At 39.3% G+C, this 13783-nt stretch overlaps 2 protein-coding genes across 3 annotated transcripts in view; one reads left to right on the plus strand and one right to left on the minus strand.

Annotated features, from left to right (window-relative positions):
• The first annotated feature begins 1211 nt into the window (after positions 1 to 1211).
• CUNH18orf21 (chromosome unknown C18orf21 homolog) lies at positions 1212 to 6997 on the plus strand. The gene is made up of 5 exons (XM_037154523.2): positions 1212 to 1389; positions 1477 to 1499; positions 2463 to 2662; positions 4360 to 4559; positions 6590 to 6997. Exons 1-5 carry the CDS (start codon positions 1313 to 1315, stop codon positions 6741 to 6743), a joined length of 654 nt encoding a protein of 217 aa, XP_037010418.2. The 5' UTR covers positions 1212 to 1312; the 3' UTR covers positions 6744 to 6997.
• Positions 6998 to 9912: 2915 nt separating this feature from the next.
• RPRD1A (regulation of nuclear pre-mRNA domain containing 1A) overlaps positions 9913 to 13783 on the minus strand; it is a 57173-nt gene continuing 53302 nt past the window's right edge. For both annotated transcript variants that reach the window (XM_037154471.2, XM_037154472.2), the window contains one exon: positions 9913 to 13399. In XM_037154471.2, the coding sequence (XP_037010366.1) occupies positions 13250 to 13399 (150 nt within the window). In that variant the 3' untranslated portion in view covers positions 9913 to 13249. The remainder of the gene's footprint in view (positions 13400 to 13783) is intronic.

Below are 13783 nucleotides of genomic sequence, written 5' to 3' on the forward strand. Positions count from 1 at the left end.
AAAGGTGGGAGGAGCAGGCACACTAACTGTTCGTTTGAAAAATTAAAATGTCTATATAGATATCAATATATACTTTCTCTTTACAAACCTTTGTGTTATTCGACTCCTTTCTGAAATTAAAAACGAAGGATAAACATAGATCTAGTATCTAGATTACATTTTAAAAAACCTCTTAATCACAAAAGGCAAACAACACAATTTAAAAAGGACTGAAACAGACATTTCTCCTAAGATACACAAATTACCAACAAAATACATGAAAAGATGTTGAATGTCATTCGGGAAATGCAAATCAAAACCACAATGAGAGGCCACTTGACAACCACTAGGATGGTTAGAATTAAAAAAAACAGAAACAAGACAATAAGTGTTGATGTGTTTAGAGTAGCACAATTTGCAATGGCCAATAGATAGAAAAAACTCAAAAGTCCATCAAATGAATGGATAAACAACACGTGGTATATACATACAATGTAATATTATTCAGCCATAAAAACGAAGTTCTAATATATGTTACAAGGTGAAGGACCTCAAAAACATTACAAGTGGAAGAGGCCAGACAGAAAAGATTAAAAGTACGTGAAATGTCCAGAACAGGTACATCCACAGAGACAGAAGGCAGACTAGTGGTTGCCAGGAGTTGGAGGGAGCGGAGAATGGGGAGGAGCAACAGCTAAATGGGCGTGGCGTTTCTCTTAAGGGTTAGAAATGTTTAGGCACAGGGTAACATTGGTATTTGCAAAACATTGTAAATGTACTAAATACTACTGAATTTTTCACAATAAAACGGTTAACTTTTTATATTTGGCGAATTTCACTTCAATTAAAAACGGATAGGGGGTTGGCAGGAAACTCTCTGTGCACCGGCCTAGAGCCCGCTGGACCAGAGGTCTCCTTGCGGCCCTGCATCCCCCGGCCTGGGTCAAAGTCAATACCCCAGCTCGCGAATCTAGAAAGCGACATGGGTTGAGGAAAAGACAACAGGGGTGTCAGAGAAGGGAATATCGGGAGAAAAAGACAGAGGAACCGGTGGGATACACTGCTCGTTACATCGCTACCACTGCAGGGTCGAGCGGTTCCGCCGAGGCTCGGTCGGAGAACTCTGGCTGGGACGGGGGCGGGACCGGGGCGGGGATGGGGTGGGGCGAGGCCGGGGGCGGGGCGGACGCTAAAGAAACCGGAACTTCTCTTCTAGAGCGCCCGTTTCCGGAGGGAACTGGGATCCGGACGTCAAAGTCCGCTCTGCCCGGAACCCAGCTTCCGGAGTCTCCTGTTTTCTCCAAGTCTTTACGGCGTGGGGTCGGTGGTGGAGATGAGGCAGAAGCACTACCTTGAGGCCGCGGCGCGGAAACTGCAAGACTGCTGTCCCGGCCAGGCCCGCTATCTCCTGTAAGACCCGGCCGGGAGCGGGAGGGGGAGCGGGGCCCAGCAGCGAGGTGTCCCCTCGTTCCTCACGAGTCTCTTTCTCTTTTACAGCTGGGCCTACAGTTCGTCACACGGTAGGGGGAACACCCGTCGGTCGTGGGTCAGGTTCTCACCGCCCCACACCTCTCATCGCATAGCACTCAGGATGATCCAAAGGAGAAACCTGATCGACCCACTACCCTCATAAGCCCCGCGTAGAGCTGAATGTGCCTTAACTTGCCTGACGTGTTAGAGGCGTTTGACACATTGATCAGTCTTCTCGAAATGGTTTCCTTACTTGACTTCAGGTCATCTCTTACCTCTTTAGCCAATATGTCTTGGTCTGCTTTACTCGTTCCTCCTAAATTCCCGTCTCTGTAAATGCTGGAGTGTCCCAGGACTCCACCCGTGGACCTCTTCTTTTCTAACTGCACTCACTTCCTTGGTGACAGTTTTTCATTCAGTCTCATGGCCTTTAAATTCTGTATGCTAAGGGTTTCCAAGTCTATATCCCCAGTCCAGTCCTCTCCCCCGAATTCTAGACTGAAACTCAGATGCCTTCTGGGCAACTTTTGAATACCTATTAGGCCAAAACCTGAGCTTTACCCCATACCACAGTTCTTCCCATTTCAGCAAATAAAAACTCCTCTTCAGAATTAATCAGCTCCAAACCTTGGGGTCATTCTTGACTCAATAACAGCATAATTGCAGTCAAAGCCCAGCCCACAAACTACAAAATTGGTCTATTTAAAAAAGACACAAAATCACAGTGATTTTGTTATTTTGTGATAAATGTGTTTGTAAAATAGGTGATGCATACAGCCTTTTTTAGCTTAGTACAAGTGATAAGAATGAATGGATAGTTATAGTATTTTGCAAAACAAATTATTGCCATTTATCTTTTAATAAATTCTTATACTTTTAGTTTGCTTAAGGATAATGTGTATCTGCTTATATTAAATATATACCCCTTTTTACATTTATAATGTTGGCAGTGTGTCTGAGGTAAGAAAATATTCTAATTCGTTGAATCATGAATTTCATTTGTATAATTTTAGATGCTAAAAGCACATTTGAAGGAACATGTCCATACTGTTTCCAGTTGCTGGTTCTGGATAATTCTCGGGTGCGCCTCAAACCCAAACCCAAACTGACACCCAGAATACAGAAACTTCTTAATCGAGAAGCAAGACATTATACACTCAGTTTTAAAGAAGCCAAACTTTTGGAAAAGTACAAAAACTCAAAAAGTATATTGGTAAGATTTCAATTCTTAAATGAGATTTTTTTTCTTTCACTTAAAATGAGGTTAAGAATCAGTCTGAACATTACTCAGAAATTTGTAGTAGTGTATTGAGACTGTCAAAATATATACCTAATTTTTTCCTAGTGATCACTGTTTCAGCAAGAGTACAGCCTATTTTTTTCAGTTACTGAAAACCAAGTATCATGAGCTCTCATTTGTTCTCAGATCTCATTGCTGAGCACAATTCTTCTTTTTTTTAAAGATTTTATTTATTCATTTTTAGAGGGGAAGGGAAGGAGAGAGGGAGAGAAATATCAAGGTGTGGTTGCCTCTCATGCATCCCCTGCTGGGAACTGGCCTGCAACCCAGGCATGTTCCCTGACTGGGAATCGAACTGCGGTTGTTTGGTCTGCAGGCCCACACTCAATCCACTGAGCTAAACCAGCCAGGGCACAATTATTCTTATAAATTTGAGGGTTTCTTGAGCTGACTGATGTGACCTGCATCACCTGACCTGCAGCTACCACTAAATTATTTTTTCAGTTCATGGTCTTTTTCTCCAACAGTACCTTATTTGTTAGGTACCAGTGTTACTTCTCTGGTCATCCCCTCCTCCATGTCAGAGTATGTATTTAAGTCCAACAGTAAATATATCTTACGTTCATCCAGTAAACCTTTACTGAGGCCAAATGATGCTAAGTACTAGGGATATAAAAATGGAATAAAATACCCAAATCAAATTACTTGTGGTTTATTACAGAGAAACCAGTATCAGATACATCATTACCAAGCACTGTGCTGGGCTCTGGGCATTATGACAGCTAATGTCTGGCCCAAGATTCCAATTAATGATAACTTGGACTGGAACTGCCATACTTAGGAGTTTACCAGTATTGGACCAGTAAATGCATTTTGCTTTGTCATAAAATCAACTATTTAATCTATATCCAGCCTCTTCGAAGAATATAAAGCAACTTACATAGACCTTTGATACATGCAGATCTTCCATTTTCATTTTCATTTTCATCTGCTCGTGAACATCAGAGTACTTCTCAGCTAAGCTAGTTTGTCGTCATCTCACTGAGGCCTGTGCTGAATCCTGAGCATTATGAGTCAGGCACGCACAAAGGCATTTACTGTAACTAGAAAATGGACCACTTCTTGAAAAATGAACCCTGAAGAGAAACCAACCTGTAGAGCTAATGAAGTATGGGAATGTGAAAATTGATTTGATGGGTTTTATAAGTTACTTTAGACCTATATTTACAGAACCACTAAGGATTTGAAGGAGTCACATTTTCAGTAATACTTTGCCATGCTTTCTTGGAAAGTTCATCTGCAAAAAATGTTGAATGTCTACTGCTATTACGAAGCACCATCCAGGTGTCAAAGGGTATCGTTCCCAGTCTCCTTCAACATTGCCCCTCAACATGGCTATACTCTGGGAAAGGAGAGACTCTGTTATCTCTAAAAGCCATTTTAAGTGAAATACAAATGTTTAGCCATTCATTTTTTACTGGAGGTTTTCTCATTTTAAATTGGTGTTTTGTCTGATTCCTGCTGCTAGATCACAAGCTCCCCGAGATCAGCCTGTCACTTACCCTGTAGTACCTGGTGTACTCCCTTAAATACAGGGATTGATGAACATGTACTTTATTGGAGTAAATTATAAGAGGAATCATGCCAAATATTTCTTCTTCCTATGGTAGTTGATTACTTGTAAAACATGCAACAAAACAGTTAAACATCATGGTAAAAGTAGAAGCTTTCTGTCGGCATTGAAGAGCAATCCTACCACTCCTGCGAGTAAACCCAGCCTGAAGACACCAGAAAGAAAGACTCTCGGTTCTGCAAACTTGAATCATAGACTGTCTGGTTCCAAAGGCAAGAGCCCAACATTGATTTTCAGGTATCTTAATTCATTAACTTATTTGAACTGCCAATGTTAACTCCCGAGTATTCTCATTTCCTCTGTTACATACACTCCATAAACTTGCCATGCAGTTCAGTGTCTTGGTTCTTTTTTCTCCATACCCTTTTTTTCTCTAGTATCATATGCTCCCGTGTCTCTCATTCTCACCTCCGCATGCCTTTCAGGTATATTCCTCTACTTCCAACCTCTCCTTGTTCCCAGCTGCCTGCTAAATATAACTTCTTTATCCACCTATACAGCTAACTACTCAAACCTGCCCATCCTCCCTAAGTTCCTTATTTAATGAATAAACATGCCCTTCTAGAAACTCTGGCCTGAAATGGCAAGTACAGTTGAACACTACTGCCGTGGTCCTTGTCCAGTTAGCCGCTAGTTTCTAGCAACCCTGCCTTTGTGGTGTTTACATCTGCTCTCCTTTTTCTCCCTGCTGCTGCTATCTGTTCAGGTCTTTACTCACCTTTCCTTGAGTCTCCGTCTAAACCTTTCTAGACTAGTCTTTTCCCGAAGCACAGCTCTGATTAGAAGCACCTCACTCTGTTCCCTGTGGTCCAAATGCTGCAGCTGGGCTTTCTAGCTCAGAGTCTGGGACCAGTCTGTCTGCTTATCTTACTTTGCCTTAATTTATCCTGTGTCAGCAAAACCGAACAGCTCACAATTTACTTTCCTGCTCCTTTGTTCTTGCTGTTTCCTCTAACAGAAATGCCTATGGGAATCTAACTAAATAGGGATTTGTCAAGTGATAACCAAAGTAAATATGGGCACTTGTTTTATTTTTAGTGATGCTTGATGCTGAGTTACTATTATAGTCAATACATTTAATTCCATAGAAACTGTGAAAGGAGTTTTTGAACATTTGTTACAAAGGAGAAACCGAGTCTTATAGTTTCTTGAACATAAATAACAAAATTCGGGAAGGACTGTATTATCTCTGCTTACTGAGTTGATTTTTTAAGTATTGGATTTACTGGTTAAGAATTAAAATTTCAAGTCCAGTTTTCTCTATATTCTTGATTTAATTGTTTTGATATTTGGTATGGTAGGAATTCATCATTGATGTTTCTACTTATTGGATAAAAGTAGGTAAAAGAAAATTTGAAGTATTTAAAACAATTTGTTTGCATTTAGACCAGGGTGCTGCTTAGACATATGCAGGGATGAGAAAGATATTGACACTTATCTTATAGATGGGGAGGCAGAAGAGGAGTTAGGCTTACCCCAAATAGGGGTTTGGAGGATGGAGCCCAATTGGAGAGAATAAAATAGAACGAGGCATAAATATACACATACCAGATGGAGAACCATTTATTAAGTGGACATATTTAGAGGGCTCCTCTGTGCCCGGCCCTGTTAAAAAGCACTGGATTATGCAATTAACAGTACAAAGTGCTTATCCTGTGGAATTTACTTTCTAGGGGGAAGACACAATGGAATGGCACCTACATGTGTAGGTTGGCATTTTATTCTTTTCTTTTTTAAAGAGGGAGAGAAACATCAGTGTATGGTCTCCTTTCCCACACCCTATATTGTGGACCTGGCCCACAACCCAGGCATGTGCCCTGACTCGGAATCGAACCAGTGTTTGGTTTGCAGGCCAGTACTCAATCCACTGAGCCACACCAGCCAGGGTGGATTCTTCACTTTTAAGAAAGCAAGTGGTCTTGATCTGTGAAGAAATGTGTTTTCAGAGTCCTTGCTTAGCACTGTCATGAATCTTGATGTCAGACTTAAAAGGGAACTCAAACCTGATGGCACTTTACTTTAGCCTTCTCCTTCAGGTGTGATAGAAGCTTCCAGAACCCCCCAACAGACTAACTGAATGTTGTGTGTAGCCCATTCAGTGTGGAGGTTTGGGGGAATGGCTGCTGGGAAGAGCTACTGCTCCTACACGGCCATAATGAAGAAGAGTAGAAAATGTTTCCAGTAGCGGCAATTCAGGATAAGCAGGAAGAACACTTTAAACTACCATTTGTCGGTATTCCTGAGTGTGGTTTTATGTTTCTTTTCAGAACACCTACATCTGGACAATCAACACCCACTTGCTCCTCAAAAAATGTGACCAAAACAAAGAAGCACTTCTCTCAACTAAAAATGTTGCTTAGTCAGAGTGAATCCAAAAAGAATTCAAAGGTGGACTTTAGAAATTTCTTATCTTCTTTGTGAGTGATGGACTAAGAAACGTCTAATGCAGTTTTTGAAACTAAAGTTAGAAAAACAGCTTTTTAAAAACTTTTGTTTTTCTTCTTTAAATACACGAAAACTAGGATCCAAAAGCAAACTCTTCTTGGTATTCTTCAATGTTTATGGAGAAAATACTTCACTAGAATGAATAAAGCATGCCTGCCTCACAAGGTAGTTCTAAGAATCACAAATAGATGAAAGGTCCTTGTAAGTAGTAAAGGTATTATATATGGACATCGAGTGGTTGTATTGTTTTCTCCCTTAATCAAGCTCTCATTATTTGTCATTTTCTTTCTTTTTTTTTTTTTTTAAGATTTTATTTATTTATCTTTAGAGGGGAAAGGAAGGAGAGAGGGAGAGAAATATCAATGTATGGTTGCCTCTGGTGTGTCCCCTGCTGGGACCTAGCCTGCAACCCAGGCACGTGCCCTGACTGGGAATCGAACCATGGTTGCTTGGTTCCCAGGCCTGTGCTCAATCCACTGAGCTACACCAGCCAGGGCCCTGTTATTTTCTTTCATAAGGGATATCAGACCTGTCTGAGAGGATCTGCTTTTTAAGTTGTCTATAATGCTAATTTGGAAAAACGATCAAGCATAGGTGTTCTTATTTTCCCACAATCATCTGCAATAACTGTGTATTAATAAAATTTGACCATTATTCATATTTTGCATGCAAAAGTAAATATTCTTTTTTTTTTAAAGATTTTATTTATTTATCTTTAGAAGGGAAAGGGGGAAGGAGAGAGGGAGAGAAACATCAATGTATGGTTGCCTTTTGTGCGTCCCCTGCTGGGAACTGGCCTGCAGGGAACCGGCCTGCAACCCAGGCATGTGCCCTGACTGGGAATCGAACAGCGATCATGTGGTTCACAGGCCCGCACTCAATCTACTGAGCTACACCAGCCAGGGCAAAAGTAAACATTCTTGATTGTAGATGATTCAGTCAGATACAGAATTTTTGGTTTTTACAACTTTCTGTCATTCCTTTAGTAATAATTCACCATACATGACCTTTCATTCACTCTAAAGTCTAAAATTTATTCTAGGCCTAAAATTTATACTACAACATAGTATAATAGTTTAGCTATCTTAAATTTTCTCTGGAACACAGATATACTTTTTTTAAATGACAGACAAGAATTGTATTCAGCCTATCTTTTAAAAACTTTAAGTAAATAATTTAGATACTTTATAATCTGTTGCCTAGTCTCTCTGCTGCTACAAGTTTAAAAACTTATCTTTCTTCTATTAGGGCATGGTAAACTGTGAGAGGCCAAGTTCATTAACAAGTTGGTCTTGTAATTGTGTGAAGCAGAATTACACTTAGGGTCAGCCTCAAAGAGGTATGACAAGGGTCATCATTCTGAACTTCCAACTGAACCACAAGCTGCGGGAGCTGGGCCTTCTCTTTATGTCCACAGCATCTAGCCCAATTTTAGTCACAATAGCTACTTTAGCTCTCTGGCTAACCTCTCACTGGAACATGTGTTCCTCTTGAACTCTTTCTGTTCACTTAGCCAGTCAGCCCTTTGTAGTCCTCAGAACATGCCATGCCATCTTCTTGCCAGCGTTAGGTCTTTCCAACGCTTTTGGCAAATGCTGTCTACTCCAACCCCACTGCAATCTGAAGACCACTCTTCAATTACAGTGCCAGTGACCCTGTAGTTTACTGTTTCTGACTGTGTCCCTAACTGCTGATAAGCTGTCTGCATGTCTGGGTGATCTTAGGTATGCCCCCAGTACCTAGTTCAAGCTCTGTAAATTCAAATTCCTTAGCCTATTAGTTCACACTAGTTAGATTTAGAACTAACATCCTTTCCGGCCACATGATAAGGACATAAATAAGTAGTAGTAAAAGTAGGAACCCCTATGTGGGAGCTGCTTATATTATCTCAATTCAAAGGAAGGACACCATGTGTCTTGACTTTATTTTCTGTTTGGCAGAAGGATCTTTGGGCATCTCTAAATGAATATTAAAATTATAGTGTGGACATAAAACTCTTTGAAGAAAACATAGAACTACATCTTCATAACCTTGGATAAAGCAATAGTTTAGACATAATACCAAAAGCACAAGCAACAAAAGAAAAACTAGATAAACTAGACTTCATATATATACATTAAATACACATTATTTATATACACATATATATTAAATATACATATAATTTATAATACTCAAAGTATATCTTTGAATCCTTAACTTTTAAATATATAAACTCTACAGAGAAATCATTAGATCTTGGTCATTTCAGATTAGTTGTTTCACCATTTCATTCTGAACTTAGGGAAAGATCACACAAGCTTGTGTGAAGATTGGGTAATGGAGCTAAGTATCCATGTTTTGGGTTTTTCTTTCAATATTTTGAAATTACATTTACAGGGTATAGAGCTAAGTAATCCACCCATCCAGGAATGAAGAACCAGAGCAATGGTCAGCGGACTGAATCTCCCAGAATTTCTAGATGATAAGAATCAGAAAGTTCTGATTCAGTTGGTATGTGCCCTTCTGCAAATGTCCCAAGTGAGTCTTATGCAGGGAGTTTGGCAGACACTGCCAGAGATTCCCAGATTTCTAGTATTCCCCAATTCTACTTTAAATTCAAGGTCTGGTGAGAGGACTTGTTCTCCAAAGGAGTTTGAGGTACTAGGTGAACTGTTCACGCAGAAGCACTTAAGCACTACTAAGTCACAGAAGCTTTAGTCTTGTTCTCTGCCTCTAAGGAACCTGCTATATATAATGAACTTTATATATAGTTAATTAGCATACTTCATTACCTTGTCACCTGGAATTGCCTAAAATTTTAAATCATGAAGCAAGTCACAGACTTCAAAAGTTGGTCTACAGCAGGTTGTCAAACTGTGGTCCCTAAACCCAGTGACATCAGCATCAAATTGTTAGAGCTGTAAACTATCAGGCCTTAACCCCAAAGCTCTGGGGTGGGGCCCAGCCGTCTGTTGTTTAATAGGCTCTCCAGGTGATTCCAAGGTTCCCTCAAGTCTGGGAACCACTGGCCAAGCAAAAGGAATCTTCAGCCATTTCTCCACCATAATATCGCTGAATACTTCCAATACTTTCCTCCCTTCCCCATCCTATATCCAATTAATCAGATTCACCAAAATAATCTACACATTTCAAAAAGAACATAAAACTTTATTAAGAACATCTTATATTGTCATCAGATACAGCCAAACAAAAAAGGGTAAAGAAACAGGGAGACTTCATCTTCCATGTGCTATTGCCCCCTCAGAACAGACTCACATGTGGATGGCTGGAATTACAGAGGGCAACAAATGCTCTGTACAAATAAATTCAGTAGGTAACTCAATGTTCTCTTTCTACACAGAGAACTGGGTTTACACTTAAAAAAAAAGCTTTCATATAGTGCAACAGCTATGAAACAAGAGTATACCTTTAGGAGCTATTTGTTAATAGAATACAAAGCAGTTTAGTAGCTTATGTTATTTCATATATCAATTTCTACAATTGATAGAAATCTCAGAAAGGACATTCTAACTTTCCCAATTAATAAGTATTTGAGTTTTTTCATTCTAAAGATTTCTTAGGACCAGTTCAATAACTAACAGATGAGTTGCTCATCTACAGTGACAACTGACAACCAAGTTTTGTTCTTTTAATTTTGCAAACCAAGATGACCGGGTCCCCCAGCTTTTGCTGATTCTGAAGGATTTCTTATAGAAAAACCCTGATTCAGAGTGCATGTGAGGAAAGGTACCAAAATAGCTGTGTCTGGGCTAGTTTTCCTAGAGGGGAGGCTGGCTGCTGAGCACAGCTGATTTTCTCAGACTCCCAGGTTCCCCCATGTGGTTCTTTTACTTACTGCAGTGACGGAAGGAGCAGAGGGAATGCCAGGGGATCTGTTCAAACTGCCGCTCCAGACAGCTCTCTGCACTGTTTGTGGAGAAAAGAGTGATGGTGTCCATTCAAGCCACAGCATCCCTACTGCAGGTGTGGTTGATATGCTTTTCTTTTGAGGGGCCAGGCCAAACTGCACTCAGATGCATGGTTTGCCTCACATGCACAGCGGAGAAAATGCTCATGATTTAGAATTTGGTATTACAATACCCGCACCTAACCCCATTTCTTGAGAAGTACTCTACCTTTTAGAGAAGAAGACTATTTACTGCTAAGGCTTACCATGTTAAGTATCATAAGGCTGAAAATGTAACTTTTAAACCACACCGTATCATTTGTGTTCACAGTTAGTGGATTAACCAACCAAAGGTTTGAGGAGGACTGGTCAAGGGGTGGGGTTGGGGGTAGGATTCAGGCTGAGTATTAATCACTTCTCACAAACTGCATCAAGCTCTTTAAAAAAATAATGCATTTTTATAATAAATATTTAGAGCAGATACTGGCATTAAAATCAGTATCTAAGTCAGAAGTCTGTCTTAAATGGTGAAAATATTTCAACAAACTTCTAATAGAGTTCAAATCCTCCCAGGAGTACAGTTTATAAATTAGTTTTAAATGGAAAAAAATAGTTTGAATGAATAAATCACCATTTTAGCATATCATAAATAGGTCAAGATGTTGAAAATAAATTAATATACAAGTTTTTGCTTTCCCTTTAACAAAAAAAACTTACATGATATACTTCTGTAATAGGTATAACAAGGTTTGTATAGTTGTGCACTTCTTACACACCCGCCAAGCTGAATCTTTTTCTTACATATCCTACGCCAATGGACAGAGTTCACCAGACACACTCCCCGATGTGTGGGTCTGGCTGCTGCACACCACTTGCTCAGGTGGAGTGCTGTTAGAACGTTACAAATGCTGGTCAGGATCTACTGTTAACTACTATTAATGATGTGTCCACTAGTCTGTCCACATGAACTACGTCCATGGTTAAGTGCATCAGCTTCCCAGGTGAGCGTCCTGTGGCAGCGTGTGCAGGGAACCTAACCACAATTGTCTCTGCAAGGAAAGGTGCCTCAGCTCCCGAAAGATGACTAAAAAACTTTGGACTATAAGCCGTATATGAGCGGGAACCATTTATATGTGTCTGTTTTGGAGAGAGGTCACATTGTTAAAAAGCACTGTTTCCAGAACTATTAGCTATTAAAAATAAATATTTGCATTCTCCTTCACATATAAATTCATTTTAACTATAATCTTAAATACCGAGGAAGAAAGAGTAAAGCCATTTAGACTAGTGAGACATACTGGCTTGTGGGATTTAGAGATGTTTTATTGACTATCTAATTTGAATCTGCTTACAATGAAAAGAAAAATGTCTAATATGTAATTAATAAAAAAAAGTTTATCCTAAGTCATCACTGAGTTCAAATCCATAGCTTAACAATGTGATTTAAGAAGAAAGCAGGAGAGCATGCAACTGCTCTAACACACAGGGTTAAAAAAGGTAAAAGTACAATGTCTTGGTAATTCTAAATGTACAAATAAGAGTATTTACCAGATCTACCCTGTAGTGCAGCACTGCCTGATCTCCAAATACACAGTCTTTCAAACCTTAAGGAAACATTACAAATGTTCCAGGCTACTTCACTGGACATTAATGAACGTTGTGTCCTTGAGATGTTAGAGCTAAAAATGTCATAGTTCTTAAAGGTAAAGACTATGGGAATAATAAAAGTATCATTATTTTGTTTCTCTCAGTCCCATAGATGGCATTATGTTAAAGGGATTCACTTATGTTAAAAGGAGACTGATCTGACAGACAGAAATCAGTTCTAGAATGAAAGTTGTCCTCTTGGAAGAATGTCAAAATTTATAACATTTCCCAAGCATTCCATATTAATCGAATCAACTGTCTTTAACAGTTTAATCAAGGGAGTCCCTATTTAACGCTCCTCTTGTTCTACTCTGGCAGTTGGAAGGGACCCCTATCGTGCTATTGTGGCAACATTCTCTAAGCTCTGATCTGACTCTAAAAATGACATCCATGTTTAGTGTTAAATTACTGGCCTCTAAGGAATAAGGAATCAAAGGTATTGAGAGGCACAGAACTGATATTTTGGTCAGGGAGAAGGGTGAAGATTAAGTTGAAACATTTAATCTCTTCTACAATCAAGTCCTAACTATACCATAATCGAGTCTCAACCAACTCCTGATTAGCTCTTACCCTTTAGAAATTACATACTATACAGTGATTATTGATGAAAATAAAGAAAAGCATTTAAAAATACATGAAGAAATAGAAACATGGAATTTCTCACAAGGCCCTGGATCAAAAAAATTTACAAAAGATCTTTTGAAAATAATCACTATTTGTGAGCTTATTAATACACAGAGATCATCACTTTGTTTAAACCAAGTCATGTTAACTTACCAATAAAATAGTAAACAAACCAACATTTTAAACAATTTTATAAATTACTTGTCATTTTTGTTGTTGTTAGTGTCACTCTCAACAATATACAAAAATAACACTACAGGACTATCCACCTAACCTGTCTCCATCTCCTGCTAAGTCCTGGGCCATAGAAAGAGACTGGTCATCAATCTTCACTGTAGATGTCCCCTGCAAAGGGCAGGTGCATGTGGCTGCCAGTGACATTGGGCAATCGAGATAAGTCCGGCAGGCTCTGGATCCGGGACCTGAGTTCTTTGCGCACCAGAGAAACTCTGGCTAACTTGCACTTGTATTCCTGTAATACCAAAGAATTTTCATTAGAATTCTGGCAGTTCAAAAAAGTGCTATTTAGCTAATGCTCTGCATAAATTCCAATTCTACATTCAGTTAATGTTGAATAAGAAAAGATGATTACAATATGAGTTTTAGGATCAAAAGAGGGACTTTGGAAATACACAACTATGTACACCCTATTATTCTTATGAAACACCACAACCATAAGCTGTTGTTTCATACGTGTAATATTCTTAACCTCGGCATATTAAGATTTTCAGGTGCCCCTCAGCTTGGATAAGATATATTACATATTTACTTTCACAAACCTAAACTGAAAATTAACATTGTTTTTTATTTTGAATGTTGACAACCACCACAGGAGTATTATCAGTACCTGTGAATT

The sequence above is a fragment of the Artibeus jamaicensis genome, unplaced genomic scaffold (assembly GCF_021234435.1).
Source record: "Artibeus jamaicensis isolate MK-2021 breed Jamaican fruit bat unplaced genomic scaffold, CSHL_Jam_final contig_354, whole genome shotgun sequence".
In the NCBI taxonomy this organism is placed as follows: domain Eukaryota; kingdom Metazoa; phylum Chordata; class Mammalia; order Chiroptera; family Phyllostomidae; genus Artibeus; species Artibeus jamaicensis.